This window comes from Pterocles gutturalis, unplaced genomic scaffold (genome assembly GCF_000699245.1).
Source record: "Pterocles gutturalis isolate BGI_N339 unplaced genomic scaffold, ASM69924v1 scaffold16947, whole genome shotgun sequence".
NCBI classification, from domain to species: domain Eukaryota; kingdom Metazoa; phylum Chordata; class Aves; order Pterocliformes; family Pteroclidae; genus Pterocles; species Pterocles gutturalis.
In genome coordinates this window covers 52,800-72,284 of record NW_010110528.1, presented here as the reverse complement: position 1 = coordinate 72,284, position 19,485 = coordinate 52,800, and the positions used below count along the sequence as shown (strand labels likewise).

The 19,485-nt window shown below is 38.4% G+C and overlaps 1 protein-coding gene across 1 annotated transcript in view; it reads left to right on the top strand.

Moving 5' to 3' along the window:
- Nucleotides 1-419: 419 nt before the first annotated feature.
- Nucleotides 420-19,485, top strand: part of COL5A2 (collagen, type V, alpha 2) — a gene marked incomplete at its 5' end in the record, with an annotated part of 45,637 nt that continues 26,571 nt past the window's right edge. The window contains 13 exons of the mRNA XM_010073423.1: nt 420-530; nt 2,210-2,287; nt 5,306-5,350; nt 5,881-5,934; nt 6,537-6,590; nt 8,079-8,132; nt 10,639-10,692; nt 11,416-11,469; nt 12,291-12,335; nt 13,581-13,634; nt 14,499-14,543; nt 17,526-17,579; nt 19,226-19,324. Coding sequence (XP_010071725.1) covers nt 420-530; nt 2,210-2,287; nt 5,306-5,350; nt 5,881-5,934; nt 6,537-6,590; nt 8,079-8,132; nt 10,639-10,692; nt 11,416-11,469; nt 12,291-12,335; nt 13,581-13,634; nt 14,499-14,543; nt 17,526-17,579; nt 19,226-19,324 — 801 coding nt within the window. The remainder of the gene's footprint in view (nt 531-2,209; nt 2,288-5,305; nt 5,351-5,880; nt 5,935-6,536; nt 6,591-8,078; nt 8,133-10,638; nt 10,693-11,415; nt 11,470-12,290; nt 12,336-13,580; nt 13,635-14,498; nt 14,544-17,525; nt 17,580-19,225; nt 19,325-19,485) is intronic.

Below are 19,485 nucleotides of genomic sequence, written 5' to 3'. Positions count from 1 at the left end.
AGAGATAACATTGACACCAATGGAGTTAGGCTGCATTTTTGGCAGTGTAACTATGTTGAGAATTCAGCAGTAATATGAGCAGTCTAAGCCATTTATGATGTCAGGAGGCTGTAAAAATCCAGTCTTACACTGGAGTTTCCTAAGTATGTGTATGTATGTACACTAGTCTGAGCTATATGTATTTTAGAAGTAAATTCATTATATTGCATATTGTGTCCAAAACCAAATGGTTTTTCAGGAGTAGTATACTCTACTATGGAATGATAGGAAGACTGGTAGCAACAGGTCTTGAGAGAATGTTGTTTTGTAGATCTTTCTGTAGAAATACAGATTATCACACACAAGGCTGTTGTTTGCCTGTTACAATGATTTTAACAAATACCTTTGCACACTGTTGCTATTTCTGATTTTCTTTCTAGGGTCCTCGTGGTCCTCAAGGGATTGATGGTGAACCTGGTATTCCTGGCCAGCCTGGTGACCCTGGTCCTCCAGGGCATCCTGCCCACCCAGGACCAGATGGACTAAGCAGGGTAAGTTTTACACTTGCTTTAGTAGAAAGTAAAGTGAGTGTTGGGCCAGATCCACGATACAAAGAGTAACTTCTCTTTGCTTCAGTGAATGTGGAACCCTGTGCCTACAGTTCCTTTCTCCCAGTCGTGAGGGACAGCGGCTAGCGGCAGTGCAATTTCTGCCATAAATTGGGGCAAGCTGAATGTGAGAAACCTCGGAAGGGACACACCTTTCACAATGGGTTTCAGCATCTAGAAAAGCCATCTAACACCCTCCATGGGGTTCTGTTGCTTCCACATGACTTAAACCCAAGGGATCTGGGCAATAGCACAGGGAAGCTGCTGTACCAAATTAGGAATACAGAAAAGAAGAAAATAATATGAATGATAAATAACAGACTAACTAATAAGAGAAATTAAAATGTGGTTAAGTATGCTTCTTGCTGGAAAAAAGATTAAATAAGGAATTTTTTGTGAAAAGCAGTGCTAAACAGCCATAGATACAGACAAGATGTTCTGCAAGATTCCCCTCTCCGGTCCCACCATATTCTATGGAACACTAATTATGATTGATCGTGAAATGCATATCTGAATTTCTCAAGTATATTCAGTTACACATTTATTGCTCTTTGGAAGATATCTGTTTTGATTTCTCACTCCATTGTTCCTGCAATGTTACTGAAAACAATAGAGTTATACTGACAATAAGCTGGAATGTTCATGTTAGGCCAACAGCTTGCAAGTTTGGGCAGCATTTCTTGACTTAACCACCTTTCCAAGTAGTCCTGCATCTAGCGGATTCAGCCCAAGTAAATATCTTAAACACAGATGAATCCCTAAGAGTCCCAGAACCACCAGGATGGGTGTTAGACCACCATCCTTAATAGAGTTCAACAGAAAATTTGAAAGAATAAGAGTGGCTAGAGATCTAAGACATTTTTGATTTGTATTCCTGTCTCTAAGGTTAGGCAATCTCCAGCATTGTGGAAAATGTGTTTGGGGACCAATCTGATGTGGAACAAACTGTAAATCTCAGAAGACTTGAATTTGTGCTGTTGCTCCTTCTCAGGAGCCTGCCAGGAGTGACGTTTTGGCTCTGAATGAAGCAAAAGAAAACTGTTGATTTCCACTATGTGCTTGCAGAAGGAGGACACTGAAGGTTCTCCTTGATCTAACTGATTTGTCTCTGAGAATTGGCATGAACAGCAATGGCCTTGAACTGTGCTAGATAAGGGCAACACAATTAAAAATTTGCAATCATAAAATCATCTATGTTTCCGTTTACCTTAAGATATTTCTGAATCAGAAATGCAGTAAGTGAAAACAAAAGAAAGGCTTAGAAGACATGAAGGAATATTGCAGGTGAAGTTAAAATGTGATTTGAATTTGAAGGTGGTGAAAAAATCTAATTAATTCCATGGGAAGCTTTCCTCTTTTTAGGTAATTTTCCCATTTGCTTAATATTAAGGTGGAGGTAGAGCCAGCATAATAAGTAGACAACATGATGCATTTGTCTGGTCTTTGAAGCCTTAAACCACCTCAAATTTACAGGAAAGACAACTTTTATTTTAATGATTGAAACAATAATTTAGTTAGCACTGCAAAGACAATGTAAATAATGAAGATGCAGTTACATGTATTTTTGCCTTATGAACCATCAAAATGACTGAGAGCTAAAATCACTCCTCTTACTTTTTCAGCCATTTTCAGCTCAGATGGCAGGACTGGATGAGAAGTCTGGACTTGGTAGTCAGATGGGACTGATGCCTGGTGCAGTGGTAAGACCAGATTAGCCCTGTACTGTAGAACAGGGTGGAAGTGGAGTGCATATGCAAAAAACTCAAAGGGGAATTCATCCTCTTCAACTTCCTATGCCTCTAGAACCTGGCTGTACATTATGTTCTAGCAAAGTACTTGGAAAAAAGTGAAAAAATATTATTCTGTTAAAGTGAAAGCTTTTTTTCCCCCACCTCTAGCTGCCTTGTTGACTTCCTTCCCTTCTTCCGAAATAGACCAACTACTAACAGCAAGATTCAGAAAAAAGAAAAAAAAAAACCAACAAAAAACCAAACAGCTCCTGATTTTCTCATATGTTGAGTCACTGCAGAGTAACTGAAAAGTGTCAGGTATAACGCAAAGCAGAACAAACAAATACATAACTTTGAAGGCTTCTTTTCACATTGTGACATCAAAGATAGTTATTTTTTGTAGTAATTTAAAAAATTATTTCTGAAACCAGCCATCAACTGAAAGCAGTGCTTTATTATTTTGAGACAGTCATTGTTTCTCTAGTGGGTCGAGTTTTATCGTTGGCATCTCTCACTGTGTAGATAATGCCCTTTGCTTTTAGAGCAGTGGAGACTTAGTGGTAACACTGAAATTTTTTACCAGCTATGAAAGCTGTTTCACCATCCTAAGCTGTCTCTGCAAGAACTTCTGGGGCTGTTTTTGAATATTACGTCTTTTCATTACATGTGTTTATCACATTGTAGTATCTTGAAGACACTGTTACCTTCCTTGCTGTTATTTTTAACATTCATTCTTAAGGAAACTCTGAGTGATTGTACTGTGTATGAGTTTGCCTACCTGAATCTTGTCCCTCCAAGTCACCACCAGTAACCTTCAAACTCAGTTTCAATATAGTTTGAAAGGTTCTAAAGATAATCTGGTGTTTTTCCTTAAGATTAACTTCTGCAGTGATTTCTTCAAAGAACTTTCCTTTTTTATCAATGTCTCTCTTTAGTGAATTTGCTGTGCTCGCGTATAACTTGTTCCACAAGTGTGTCCTCCTTTGTTGCCCTCCATTGTTTTGCTTAATCCTTGCACTCGATTTGTCTTGAGACATTGCATCTCTTGTACTGCCTCTTCTTTTGCCATTCTCAAATATGATTCATTTTAATATGTTTTTTAAGGTCTTTTTCAATATCTACATCTCTCCAAGGCCTTACACAAGGTCTACTAAAGTCAGTTGACACTCACTGTCTTTGGATTGATTCATCATGTTCTGTGATATCTTTTTCTCCTTTCCTTGGAAACTGAGTAACTGACAGTCATTCAGCTGAACCATTGTTTTTGTTTTGTTTTTTAATGTTGATGGGATTTTTTTAAACGGCTATCATGGTTTAGGCCCAGCCAGCCATAAGCACCACACTTCTGCTTGCTCACTTCTCCCCACCGTGGTGGGAGGGGGGTTAGAATTGGAAGACAAAAAGTAAAACCTCGTGGGCTGAGACAAGAACAGGGAGAGATCTCTTTCCAGTTATGGTCATGCACAAAACAGACTTGACTTGGGGAAAAAAATAAATCAATTTAATGAGAAACAAAACCCAATCTTAAAAACACCTTCTTCCCACCCCTCCCTTCTTCCTGGGCTCAACTTCACTCTCAATTTCTCTACGTCCTCCCCTGCAGCTGCAGAGGGGGACAGGAAAGGGGATTGCAGTCAGTTCATCACACGTTGTCTCAGCCACTCCTTCCTCCTCCGGGGGAGGACTCCTCCCAGTCTTCCCCTGCTCCAGGATGGGGTCCCTCTCACAGAAGACAGTTCTCCATGAACTTCTCCGGTGTGAGTCCTTCCCACGGGCTGCAGTTCTTCACTGCAGGAGGATCTCTGCTCCACTGTTACCCTCCATGGCTGCAGGAGGATCTCTGCTCCACTGTTACCCTCCATGGCTGCAGGAGGATCTCTGCTCCACCGTTACCCTCCATGGCTGCAGGGGGAGAGCTGCCATCTCACCATGGGCTGCAGGGGAACCTCTGCTCCTGCACACCTCCTCCCCCTCCTTTCTTCACTGACCTTGGTGTCTGCGGAGTTGTTTCCCTCACATCCCTCTCTCCACTTCCACTTGGGGGGGTGGTTTTTTCCCCCCCCCCTTAAATATGTTCACACAGAGGTGTTCCCACTCTTGACAGCTGGCTTGGCCTTGGCCAGAGGTGGGTTCAAGTTGGAGCCAGGGAAGCTTCTAGAAACTTCTTACAGGAGACACTCCTGTAGACCCTGTCCCTGCTACCAAAACCCTGCCACACAAACCCAATGCAATGGCCTATTACTAACTCTTCTACGTTTGCTTTGTAAATATTAGTAAACATCAATGAATCCTGAGCTTCTGTCCAAGTGTAAATTACTGTCAGCTATAGTTTTTTTGTATTGCTATAAGCAACAGAATTGCTTTCAGACAAGATTATGTGTACTTCATGGTAGAAGTTACTATTAAGCATGAGATTTTTCCTAAAAATCCCATGAAACTTTTTAAGGGGAAATCTGAATTTTCTGTTACAAACCACAGCCATTTGGAAGCTGTTTTGGTGGTTTGTATGATGCATGAAAATACGCCCATCCATTGCTGCTTGTTGTTGCTTATGGCTGAGAACAGCAGCATGAATGTATTTTGTCATCGTTTCCATGATGAGATTAATCTGAGTAATGAGATTTCCTTCAAGGGAAGACTATTCCCCCCAACTCTATTCTGTTCTTACATTTTTTTCCAGTGGAGCTATGCAGCCAACCAAGCTACTCTGACTGCTTCCAGAGACTGTGAGGTTCAAGAAATCAAACAAGCCCATATTTTCAGCTGCTAATGAATTTGCACTGCTGTGGCTTTTTGAGTTTGAAGATTTCAGTTCTATGTACTTTTGTATTTCATAATGTCAGTCTCCTGAGTAAAAGACTTTTAGAGGGTTTGACCATATAAATGTTATCTTGGAGGTCACTATCAGGCCATTTTGCTGTCTTTGTAGGGTGACTATTACTTGGGGAAGGGCGTTTTCCAGTGTGTAACAAGTGATGTTTTTGATAGGGTCCAGTGGGTCCAAGAGGTCCTCAAGGTCTCCAAGGAAAACAAGTAAGTGCTGCACCTCAGGGGATTTAAGATAATTGGCCAGAGATGAAAGCAAACACATAATAGCTGATGTGTGTGTGTGTATCTTTGAGGCAACGACCATCTTCAAGTGACACATGGACAAATGCATCTTCATCTGGAGGTGAAGCTAAACATGCTGCTCTCAGGAGCTCCACTCCAGATGTACTCTATCCACAGAAATTAACTCAAAAAGAACAATTTATTAGACCTTTAACGAAGTTTTAACCCCGCACATTTTTATGAGGGAACAGCAGTGAACGTGGTGACTATTCTGTTTTGAGTATTGGCATGGTGTTAAGTGTCCAGTGGGATTTGTGTATGGCACAGGACTTGCCTAAGGCTTGAGGGGTTTTAATATTCAACTTTCACTCACTTTGGAGTGTGAGCTGGTTCTGAATTAGAATCCAGACTGTCCCAGGGGCTGTGATTTCCTTGATCATGGATTTTAATTTGTATCCTTATAGTTTTACTTTTTGGAATTTGTAACTGTATTTATCTTTGGTTAATTTTAGGGTGGTGCTGGCCCGGCAGGCCCCCCTGGTGAACCTGGGGATCCAGGACCTATGGTAAGACAAATAAACACAAACATTTCTACAATAAAATTGCAAACAATATACTATACTTCCTCACTTCAGAATAGATTTTTTTTTTTCATGTTGTCTCAGCTGAAGCTGTTAAGTATCTTCAATCAAGAGTTGTGGTGTTTAAAGCACGTTGTCCTGAATCAGTGAATTTGAATTGTTTTGAACGTGCATAATAATGATTATAGGATAAACAATCGCTATTACTTTTCCAGCACAGACATCAGGATGGTTAAGCACTGGTAAAACTATACCTGGTAGTGCAACTTACACAAAATGTTTAATTTTTGGAGTTGATAAAATGATTCAAAAGTAAAAGCAAGAGCCAGAGATTTGGAACAACAGCAGCTGTGATTCTTAATGTATTATTTTTCTCCTAAAGAATCCATCCTATATTTCTTTATAACGTAATACATGTTTAGGGGTGGGATGGTTAAAAAGAGTACCACAAAATTAAGCAAGTGAGCTTAGGCATAAAATCATCCTCTTTCTACATCAGTTTTTATAAAACCAGACTTTGAAATGGAGCAAATAGATATTTTTGTGATGGCTAAATGGAATTCTCAACAAATACATTTATTTCTTAGGGTCCAGTTGGTTCTCGTGGACCTGAGGGACCTCCAGGCAAACCTGGTGAAGATGTAAGTTTGTTATTCTTCGTATCATGTTTTATTTTTAATAAAACAAATATTGGCATCTTTGAGACAGTGACTAACCAGCAGATGTGCCTGTTGTAACTACTTTTATCTATTTACTTTTTTTTTTGTAATCATACTCTTCATTAACTGCAGTGTCCTAACTATAAATCTTAGCAACCCTTTCCAAAACCCTCCTTTTCTTTTCCTTACATGTCACCATCATACCTAAGGTTTAAGCACTGGCTCTTTATTATTTATTGACTTAGCCAGTTCTTCAATTGAGATGTGTTTCTTGAAATCAAACATCATAATACACCACAGTTAGGAGGGGGCAGTTGGCGGCGTCGCGTCTCTTTGGGATCGCATGACAAGTTAGAAGAACTCTAATGATAACATACACAAGGATCTGGACAATAAAATTTTAGTATTTAAATTTTTTTTAACTTCTTAATAATTTATTATATTCATAACTGATTTTATGACTCCATCCATGGAGTCATGCATATACGTAAGATGTATGTATGATACATGTATAAGTATATACATACTGCACAACAATAGCCTCAGGATTTACCAATAGATGTATATTATTTGTTTGCAAAGAAGACTAAATCCACCTGAATTGTAATTTATAACTTGAAAATGAGTTCAGAACTGCAGATTCTGGATATTTTAGTACAAATTTACCATAGCTTGTGTAACAGCTACTTTCCCATTAAACTATACAAGGAGTTATAAAAATCTTTAGAAACAGTTAACTTGCGGTGCAGTGAAGCTAAATCTTGATACTGCTCCGAGAACTTCCTCCATTTCCAGTGTATGTATGGATTTTTTTTAAATTGCATTTGTGAAGCACTTTACCTTCTCTCTGTCCAGAAACTATTTTTTTTGAAGCCTTTCATATTCCTGTAGCCCAGAGGCCTGAATGTATTTGAACTGAGTGTTGGATACAAAGGAATGGTTGGCTGTGACTCTGGAGGACTCCGAATGATCTTCAAACTATGCTTATTTGGTTCTACCATATTTTCTTTCCTATTGCATCACACAGAAAATGGTCACCGATCTGGAATGGAATCATACACATTTTAAAGCATTTTAACAGAAGGAGAAGTAATAAGCTACAATGCAGGCAGTTTTAGATTGCTCTTCCTATGGAAAATTTCAGTAATTTGACTCGCTGCATGAGGATGATAAAAAGTTGCTTCATTAAATCACAGGGAAACTGCATTGCAGCGCCATCTTGTGATGCTGATGTACACTTTGGACTCAGTCTTCAGTTTCCGCAATTCTTTGTTAAAACTTTTTTAAAAGTTAATGTGTCAAATGCACATTGCTAGTCATATGTGCAGTTGATTTATATCACTGAAACTGACGCAGTAAAGAGAAGCTTTATAATCCTGATGTGAATGTCCTTATTTGTTTGAATGGAAGAATGATAAGCTAATTTTCACATTTCTATTTTCATATGTTCTTTTTTTTTTATTTCCTTAGGGTGAACCTGGTAGACCAGGACAAACTGGTGAGCCTGGATTTCCGGGATCTCCAGTAAGACCATGGTTATTTACATTTTAGCAAAATAATCATACTTAATGTCATCACTATCTCTTTTACTAATGAGTGTAAAGCTTTGCTATTCAATTTCTGAAATACTCGTGTTGGCTTACTTTAATGAATCATAGAGTCATTAAGGTTGGAAAAGACCTCAAGGATCGTCAAGTCCAACTGTCAACCCAACACCACCTAACTCACTAAACCATGTCCCTAAGGACCACATCTACACATTTCTTGAACACCTCCAGGGATGGTGACTCCACCACTTCCCTGGGCAGCCTGTTCCAGTGTCTGACCACTCTTTCAGTGAAGAAATTTTTTCTAATATCCAGCCTAAACCCGCCCCTGGCGCAATTTGAGGCCATTTCCTCTTGTCCTATCACTTGTTACTTTAGAGAAGAGGCCAGCACTCACCTCACTACATCCTCCTTTCAGGTAGCTGTAGAGAGTGACGAGGTCTCCTCTCAGCCTCCTCTCCTCTAGACTAAACAACCCCAGCTCCCTCAGCCGCTCCTCATAAGACCTGTGCTCCAGACCCTTCACCAGCTTTGTTGCCCTTCTCTGGACCTGCTCCAGCAACTCAATGTCCTTCTTGTGGTGAGGGGCCCAAAACTGACCCCAGGATTCAAGGTGCGGCCTCACCAGATCCAGATCAGTGAGATAGCTCAAAACCAACCAGGTGATTCATAAGTCCTTGAGTTAATCCTCGGAGTAATTTCATGGGGGCCCATTTCAGCCCCCATGGATTAAATGTCCATAGAATCGATGACGGTACATCCAAGTTGTGCTTGATTTCCCACTGTTTCACATGGTCATTCACAATCTTGTGCAGGAAGTGCTCAGAAAGTATAAAATGATGTCAGGCTGGGGTGGCACTGTTTACCTTTAAAACAGTCAGGGATTGTATCATAAACATATGTGATTTATTTTAATATATTTATCCAGTATGCATATTTGATTAAGTGGTTTCCAAATACTATCTACTTGTAGCGCAGAGGATACTTGTCATGGTTCACTCTAGAAATAAAACAGGTATCTTTGATGATAAAATAACATTATTTTATTATCTTATGTAATTTTGGCCCATATTAAGAGTTCTACGATCGTTAATCAAGTTTCTGTACCTGGAAGGAGCTGTGGTTGGAAAGGTGACAGATGAATCCCAGAACTGAAGCAACCTGATACACATCATCTCTTAAACTGCCTCATTTTCTTTTAAGTGTGAAGTTCTTGTCTGGCAATTTTATTAGCAACTGGAGATACAATGTCTTGGAGAGAAATTATTTTTTAACAAGGCAGTGGTGTTTCCTAAGATTTCTTCCTAAGTTTTATGAATCAAAGACAATGTTTCATAATCTGCTTGAGGCTCATGGAGTCTATGGAATATTGTTCTGTTCAGATCAAGCTGTTTTGCTTTGTAAAATCATATTTTAAGAGGCTTTCTAATGAAGGAAAGAAATTCTGCAACTGCACACACACACAAATCTCATTAAGGGTTTGCTGCAGTTGCGTAGGACCATAGAGAGCAGTACTGATTACCCTGATATTTATTAGAGCAGTGTGCCACGTTGTGATCAATGCGAAGGCCCATACGCTGCTATGGAGATAGCTGGTGGCTGTTTCTCTTTCTACATTATTTACGTCCTTCCCGTTTGACTTGTCCCATGTGTGTGCTTCATCATTTGATTGTCCCGGTTGTATAAGCTGATATACCACTGAGCACAGGCCAAATACATGGGGTTTATGGGCTATCTTCAGTCTAAACAAGTGTAATTTGTACAATTTCAAATTTACATGCAAGGTCTTGAATGACAACAGAGATAATTCTTCGCTGAGAAACTCATTGGGTGTAAATAATTTGAAGCAGTCTAGTCTATTCATTTCAGAGATTTCATACCTTTATAAAGTAGTTTTCCCTTTAGGAGTTTGCAAACCTTGGAGTAATTTCCCACTGAAATTATGATCAAACATTACCCATGTATTTGACTATGGGAAGACCAAGACCTTTCTTGTCCATATGTGAAGTGTTCCTCTCTAATGCTGAGATCTTAGACGGGTTTTTTTTGCTCCTTTGAATACCAGTGTTGCTTCATGATGCTTAATTTTCTATAATGTATTTCTGATTTTTTGCTACGCTAAAAAGGTATGAACTATAATATTTTTGAGAACTTTGGTTGAGAGATACCATAAAGAAAGAAATGATATGTGTAAATTAATTCTGTTGAAATTTGACATTTGATCATACACTGATGTAAATGATAAAGCTTTTAATATGAGTGAAAACGTGCACAGTGCTGAGACTGTCTAACTTCATAGCATGTTACGCTGTGTCATCTGTGACCCGCTCAAATGCTATGCCTCACTATATTATGTCATCAAAGTGAAGGAGCATTAGGAGTGTTAGTGTTAATGCTGCTACCCTCGTTGCCGTTGGCAGCATTATCGCTAGGTTTATCTGCAGAAATCAGGATTTTATTTGTTTTTTCCTTTTCCTACTTAGGGGCCTCGAGGCTTTCCTGGTGCTCCTGGTCTCCCAGGTCTCAAGGGTCACAGGGTAAGAAACAAGGTTTTCCCCTCTCCTTGTAAATTATGTCTCCAGGTAGCTTCATTAGAAAGATACACATCTTTTTTTGTATTTATAGTGCATTTACTACACTTTAGACCTGCCAATTGTAGCACAATCACTGGCATTCGAGAGAAAGAGGGCCTTGCAGAAAGTCAATGCTGTTCCCCTTTAAGCTGACCTTTCTATTATATTCTCTGGTGCTTTCTTCACTCTATTTTCAAATGTTCTGGGAATCTGGAAGGACCTTACCTGAGCCCTGCCAAGCTTCAGGAGCTGAGTGTTGACTCACTTTGTTGGCAAGTCTTGCATTAGGGTGGGGAACTTGAGAGGTGGATATGTTTGCAACATGGAGTGATTACAAATTACCAAGTTTTCTGGCTAGAATTTTACTTCAGGGAGAAATAAATAGGTTTCCTATGTCTCAGAGCCTCCTCCTTGTTGTTTTAGGATTTTTTTTTTAAATGTTCTTGTTTTAAAAAGGAAACCAAATCCAAGGAAATGTACCTTGTACAAATGGTTTCCATTTAGGAAATGTTTAAAAACTTTATTCCATCTGGTTTTTTTCTTTCTTTTTTTCTTTTCTTTCTCTTGCCACCTCAGATCCATTCTTAACACTTTAGTATCAAGTTATTTTAACAATAAGAGTAGGAATGTTCTGTGTGTGTACAAATATATAAATATAATTTCTCCATATTTTTATAACTCTTACAGGGATTGAAAGGACTTGATGGTCCAAAAGGTGAAATTGGAGCAGCAGGAGCAAAGGTATTTTCATGGCCCAAAGAACTAAATGCTTAAGCATGTTTTTCTGTAATACCAAAATAATGAAAGATGATAGATCTTTTGAATACAGCTTTATACCCTCTTCTGTCAGTGCTACTTTTATGGAGTGGAGAGGCTGCATGGAGTTGTCCATTCTTTATTAATTATTAATTTATTTATAATTATCTTAAAATGTTTGACCCTCGCTGGTACTGCAGCACCCTTCAACACCCACAGCTTCAGCTCACAGCAGTGGTAACAAAGGATAGTCAAGTGGAGTCAATCCTTTTAAGATGGATTAACAGTTATTCTAAAAGGGAATAGAAACTTATTTTTCAGGCTTTTCCATATTGATCAGTGCTTATGCTGAAATTTTTTTGGCCTGGTGTAGTCGATAATCATAGGTGGGACAGAACTATTCCTTTAGATTAGAACATAGTAAATGAAGTGAATCTTCCAAAATATAAATTTAAATGTGAAATCAGTAGTTAAGAAGAGTTTCTGTAAGAAAAGATTTGTTTCCTGAGATTGCCTACCACTTTCTATGGAGGCAACAACAGCAGAAGACTTGGTAGAAACAGTGTGGTGGGTGATGTGGGCAGTTAGCTAGAGCAGGTAGGAGTTAAATCTGCTTTGCTGAGAATGTGTAAATATGGCATTTCCCCTCAGCATGGGGAATGGTGCCCTTGGCATGTGTGATGCACACAGGTGACTCTGCAAATGTGCCTCTTCGGTCTAACGTAAGCACGGAGGAGAGGGATGAAACATATAACTTCACCTCTAACCCGTTTCCTCTAATTGTGCCATTTCATTTCCATTTCTAGGGAGAATCCGGACCAACAGGTGCCATGGGTCCAACAGGTCCTGTAGTGAGTGTCATGTGCAATTGGATATTACAGAGTGGCTTTAAGATTGTGAATGCTGTTTCAGTAGGAATTTTAAGGTTTTGACATCTGTACTTGGTGTCATGAAGCTGAACTTTGTTTTAATGGAGACTTTGTTTTCTATTATGCTAACAGTAAATTTGGTCTATAAGCTGTTACTCTTCGTGATTCACAGACAGATAATAACGATAAATCAGAAGGCTCAACAGAAACTTGAATGTAGGTTGTGTGATTGTTTACCTACTCATGTAAGCGTAGGGTGACTAAATTTTTTTCACATGTTGGTGCTTCATATGGAGTGACTTAATTATGAGAAAAACTAGATTAGGTTTCTCTGAGATAGAAGTGGAATCATTTAGGTCAGAAATGCACTAGCTAAGAAAACCACGGATTTTGGAGGTCATGATGAGGACAGCATGCATGACATGGAAACGAAAACTGAGAAACTTTTTCTCAGAGTAGTTTTCATTCAGATGTGGTTTTGGACAACTGAATACTTGTTAGTGTAACATGCCAAAAATCAACTCTCGGCAGTGCTTCTGGAAGTAAAGCACCTTTCTAGTATCAGATGATGACATCTCTCTGCGAAGCACTATCTTGTGTCATGCAGAATGTAATAGCCCTGAAGCGGAACCTAGTTTGTGACTGAGCCATAGTAAACGAGATCGCTTTATTGCCCTCATGAGTATATACAGAATTTATTCTGATGTGTTTAAAACTAGAAATATTGCTGGAACAGGAAAAGAGAAATTACAGTTTATTAAATTTCCACTGGACAAGCCTGACAGGCTGGTGAGGCTGCAAGGAGTTATGTAAGCTGCTACTTCTTTCCTGTTGTGGGACAAGATCAGCTACACCTGCAGGACAAAAAAGAAATTGGCTTGGTTTTGTAACTGTTGTTCACATCTTCTGTCCTTATCATGCTTGTAGTCTCAGTGTATCTAATCATGTTCTTGTTAAAAGCAAATAAAGAAGACTGAACAGGAAATTGCCGAAGAGCGATGCAGCGCAAAAATTATTTGAAACAAGGGAAAAGTCAAGAATGTTTTTTTTTAAAAAAAAAAAGTAAAAAGCAAAGAAAAATAAGAAAAAAAAAGAAAAATAAGAAAAAAAAAAGGATGGCATGTGTTCTCTCCACTATGGGGAGAAAAGTCAAGTGAACTATGTGACCCTCTTTTTTTATTCTGCCATTATGAGCTCCTAAAAATGACATTTTTTTCTCTTTTCAAGGGACCTAGAGGAATGCCAGGAGAAAGAGGTCGAATTGGACCACAGGGTGCCCCTGTAAGTAGGATCTTCATTCTCTCTTGTCGTAATTCTTCCCTTGTTTGACTTAAATTTAAATCCCTCAGCCTGAAGTATTTATTCATGTGACAGCTAGTTAGTTCCGTGATGAGTTCTTCTGTAGCTTAAGAAAGTTAGGGCCTGAGCAGAGTTTTGTGCGGTGAGACCTTTACTGTAAATTTCAGAAGTCAAAACCTCTTTTAAATGGAGAATGCTAGCTGTGTGGCAATTTCTTACACCAGAGCTGCCCACGAGGCCAAATACCCCCACAACACTTTTTTCTGTGATACAAAAATTTTTTCTTTTGTTTCTGTGAAATTTCTCTTGAGAGACTATTTTCATCCAAAGTTACTGAACTAGAAATAATATGTATTGGTTTCGTCTGGAAAAAAAGTTTTAAATTTAAATATAGACATTTAATTTAAATTAAGTCTTATAATTTAATTTCAGGTAATAAAGCTGTCTTCTTAAAAATCATTTTGCTTTTCAGCAAAAAGAGGGATTGGCCTTAACATGACATCATATTTGAGTAGAAATTTCTTTCTGTTGCTTTGTGTCCAGTGTCAAGTGTTGTTTTTTCTGGCGTATCTCCTTATGACTTTAATGTGCTCCATTTATGTTATATGCTCCATACAATTACACTGTCAAAATACTGGCCTCTCTGAAAATAGAGAAATCTATGTACTTGAGGGGGAGCATAATTTCTTCCAGAAGTTTTCCATGCCAGTGTTCAGAGGGCTCTGCATTCCAGCGTTTCTTTGATCACTTTAGTATGTGTGGCTGTTATCACAAATGCTAATGATAAATAATAATTTAAAAATAAAGTTCTTATAAATATTCTGTCTTGTCTATTTTTATATCTAGGGTGGACGTGGCCAGCACGGTATGCCTGGGAAGCCAGGACCAATGGTAGGTTTCTTTCTTTATCACCCATTTTTTTCACCTTGTGTTTGCCGCTTGCCTTTTTTACACCACCAAAAGAAGCACAAAAAAACTGTTGTCAGTTGCTGGTAAGAGTAAGTGCACCTGGAATTATCTGTAAGTTAAGATATCCACTGTAATATAAAACAGCTTATAATTGCTTATTATCTTCCTTCACATATGAAGTTGACAAATGAGGTTGCACCCATTTTCAGCAAGAAGAAATACTGCTCAGTGGTAGCAGAACTTGCTATCTGCCGTTGATCCATTACAAAACACATAAAAGATACCCTTTTAATTACGGACAGTTATGTGTTGAACTGAAGAATCAGAAGCCTATGTGTGAATGTCTGCCAAGCTGAGAAAACCTGATATGCGTGACTGGAGTAGTTTTCACACAATTGCAACAGGGCTGAAGATGACTCTGTCAGTTTAAACTGTGGATGTTGGTGTATCAAAGAGTGATGCTTTCAGTCCTGGGATCCAACCTCACAGTGCGTTTGCAAAATGCATTTGAGTCAATTTACATGAGTGAATGTACTAGGAAGCCAGTGAGATTATTCACAGACATATGGTTGTGTGTTGCTTTTGTGAATGAAAGCTTGTGATGATTTAGTACTATTTGTACAAGGCCAGCTTGCACCTTAAAAGCATGGAATTAATTTTTTTTACCCCCTTTTTTTAAAAAGTGTTAATTCTGGGATGTGATTGACAGTTTCTGACTGTTGATGCAGTCAACATGAACCTTTAGGGCTTTATGATATTCAACTTTTTTTTTTTTAATAGCAAAAAACCAAACCCACCACACCAAAAAACCCCCTTCAAAACCCTAACCTACACCTGCCCGCAATTGAAATTTCATTTTGTACATTTTCTTTGTTTAATGGTGATATGTCTTGAGAAATATTCATTTACCTGTGTCAGCTTAATGAACAGACTGTGTAATTACAAAGTTTGTTAAGAAATCCTTAGCTGTAATAGAAGCTCAGAAATGAGCGTAGGTGTCTAAAAGCTGCAAACCTCTATTATTTAGTGTATCATGAAAGAAGGGTAACTTCTTAGAAGAAACTTTGAAACAAAAGATTTTTTTAGTATTGTAAGCAAATTATGATTTTTTTTATTTTTTTTTTTTTTTTTTTTTTAAAGCTGGGTCCCGAGCTACAAAATTCTACTTGCAGCTTGGAAATTTTATTTGGCATAATTATATGAGCTCAGCTACACTGGACGTGATAACTGGTTGGCTAACTTTCTTGGTAAAATCCCATATAGTGTCACAAGGGAGATAGTGGTGCTTAATGCATATGTTTCTCATTAGAGGAAGTGTTAACGAAATGTATTATTATTTGGGTCAGTGCAGTGGTATACTGTAATTCTGGAATTATTCCTGCAACAAGAGAGAGATCTGGCAGACAAGTATTTGTGTTCCAATAAATTGGGACACGGGTTTTCAAAAATATACTTAGTAAGCTATTAGATGAGTTCTGTAGAAATCTGGTGCAAGGTCATGGCAGAAATGTCTGTAGTTAATACTCATTGGGACAGATTGTTCTGTTTGTCAGCAGAGGTTCATTACATAGAACATTTTTTCACAGTATGCATCATATTTTACAAAAAGAGAGAAAACCAGGAAAAGATAAAGAGGAATCATCTGGGAACAGCATTGTAGTGAATATTTATAACCACGGTGTGCCGCCATCCAGAGAGTTTATAACACAGTAGAAAGGTCTTCTGCTGAATGTCTTGTTCAGCCCAGGAGGCGTTATGAAAATTGAAACTCTCTACAGTTCTACTCTAAAGCCCTTAATTGGAAGTCTTTCTGTTTAGCAAAACAAGGTTTGTGTCGTACCACACAGGTATATTCAAGTGCATACACGTGGAAGTTTGCTTTCTAGTGAGTTTGGACACACTGCCATGTAGTGCAGCCCCGGCTGTTTGCATCCCTGCCCAAACTTCATGTCCTGGCAGCCACATGAGGTTCACCTACACTCTGCAGGGCAATACACTGAGAATTTGACTCTAGAACCAGAAATGGTCTAGCTACATCAGTACTACAGTTTGGTCAACCTGCCAGCCCTTCTTGGATGCAGCATGGACTATCTCAAGATAAAATGCCATTTGAGAAGAGCTGAGCTGGTTTTGGGAGCTGAAGGTCTGCCTCTGCACAACATTGATGTTTCTGGGTGTGGCATAACCCAGCCTTTCCTCCGCTTCCTTTTCCAGAAATACTTGCCCATCTCTGAACAAAGATCCAAGCAGTAAACTGTCTCTGCTGTACATCTTTGTCTGTACAGTCTTGAAAGTTTGATACAAAATCTGTATTTTAAAACTTGCAAATAAATTTGGCTGTGAATTTGGGAATCCCAGTGGGGCAAAAGAGTAGGAAGCAGGGCATGTAGTTGCATAGCCTGTAATGACATTTTCACTTGTCATGTTGCTTTCCTCAAAAATCTGGTCTAGCAACCCAGTTGTTTCGATGTAGATGTGGCTTGTATGTCTCTTTTTTTCTAGATTACTCTTTTAAGTTTAAAAGTATTGAAACTCTGCTTAGCTGTATTCTATAGGACAAATTGTGATTGCTTAACAAATACCTGGTCTTTTCATTCCCATACCACAGTGGTATAGATATAAAAAGAGGAGATAATATTTTGTTCAAAACTAAAATTTAAAAACAATTACTATAATAATTGTCTACTGTGTACATTACAATTTGTGTGTTAACAGCTGAATCAAGAGCTGTAACTTTGCTGAAGTCAGTAAATACGTTATTATCATAAATTCTGCACCACAATTCCATAAAATATGTGTATCACTTAGAAAAATTATATATATAGTTATTTGGTTTTGTTATGGACACATGTTTTATGACTAGAAAATACATTTAGTCCCAGAACCATATTTACCCAGTGATTAGACACTAATCTATGTGATCTAAACTGCAGAATTACAGCTTTGTGTGTCTCTCTTTTATAGGGCCCACTTGGCATAACTGGTTCTCCAGGTTTTCCAGGTGCCCCTGGTGTAAAGGTAAAAAATAAAATAAAAATATCCTTTTAATATGTCTAACAACACAATTAAAAAAATGTGTGCTAGACTACACAGAGTTCAGACTGACACATCTACAGGTTCCTAAGGGTTGCTGTGAAATCAATCTTAGTCAAGACCTTGAGACAGAAGATAGAAATCAGAAGCCAAATGAAACAATTGCAGTTCACCACAGTTAGGATACTTTCTTTGCTTTCACTTTTGCTTGAGCTAAGGGATAATTATAGGACGACTGTCATGCTGTGCCTCAAGAATCTTGTCTAGCCTATTCAAAGGATAACAAGATGCATTATTACAAGCTAAGTTGCAAGGACTAGTCTAAGTGTGGAAGCAGTACTTTCTAGCACTGAAACTTCCAGTTTCAGCCAAGAACAACTTTTGAGATGACCTAGACTGGTAAGGAAGATGCCTGAACCCCAACAAAGATGTCCCTGAGTTCATCACAACAGAGCAAATGATGATTACCAACTTCTGTGGCTCTGTGTGATGGGGCTGAAATGGACAGCTTATCACTGCCTGCCATGCTGTTTTTGTGGGACTTTCCTCTCTTGTTTTTCATTAAAGTGCTCAGGTTTGGTTTCCCCCCCCCCCCCTAGCTTTGAGAATATGTCTGCAAGGATAGAAAAGACAACGCATATAGCTTCCTTATACTCCTCATACTTGCCTTCCACCCACTTGCTCCTCTTTGTTCCTTTACCCTTTTAAAATATGATAGGAAAAAATTATACAAGAAGAAACTCTCAATTAGTCAGGTAGCCAAGTTCAGCAGATGTTTTGTGTTGTGAAGCTGGCAACATTCACAAAACAGTTTTTTGGAAACAAGTCTTAATAAGAGTATTAACATAATGTGTACAATTAAATGATAGATCTTTTAGTCCTTGTAATTAAATGTTTTGGTGTGGCTAAGCACTATTTAATACCTAAATAAAAGTTTGGAGAAGCTGTCACATGACAAGTCAATTAAAGTTTTTGGAAAGGAGGAGCTACTTTCAAGTTTGATCATCAGATTATGTAAAATTTGAATAGCTGCTTTGAACTCATAAAAGATAAGCAGACTACACAATGAAGATGTGGACTTCAGTTATGAAGATGTGATACTAACAGCCATCAGTTCCAAAAGGCAAATCTCCTATGTAAAGATGAAATTCAAAGGAGATGCCAGGACAAATTTTTTAATTGGAGCATCCAGTCCAGTCTTCCAGGGATTTTATAGTGCTGAAACAGTGAGTTAATCTGTACCGCGCAGAAAAAAGCCCAGATGCGTTATCATTTCTAAATCTTAAGCCTTAGCTGTTGATGAAGCTAAAAAAAAAAGAGAGATGCATGCTGGGATTTTAGAGAGAGATGTCTATCTAAAATATTAGATCTGATTTGGGCCACTGGATGTAGTGCTGCTTCTGTGTAGAGAGTTTCCTTGTGTACATTGAGGAAAAATTCTGTTTGTAATTTTAAAGTTTAGATTCACATAGAAGTAGAAGAAGCAGAATAGCAAAAATATATTTTAAGAATAATATCTCAAAACCTGATGTGGTTTTCACTTATAAACTCAGTATTCCTCCTTAGTTACCTTGAAGTGCTACTTTTTAGAGCAAAATAATCTCCAGTTGTTTTCCTGTGTGAAATCTTAGGGTGAAGCAGGTCCAACAGGTCCTCGTGGTCCTGAAGGTCCTCAAGGACAAAGAGGTGAAACAGGTCCACAGGGCCCAGCTGGATCACAAGGTCTTCCTGTGAGTACATTAAATGGAGTTCTTTGGTGCTGAGCTTGTTGCCTGTTTATAGGGGATTTTATTACCCCACTTGATGGGCACTGAGTTTTGCTCAAATTACTTTTTTTTTCCCAGAAAATCAAAGGTATCATTAATTTGTTTTGCTCTTATGTTGTTGAAAA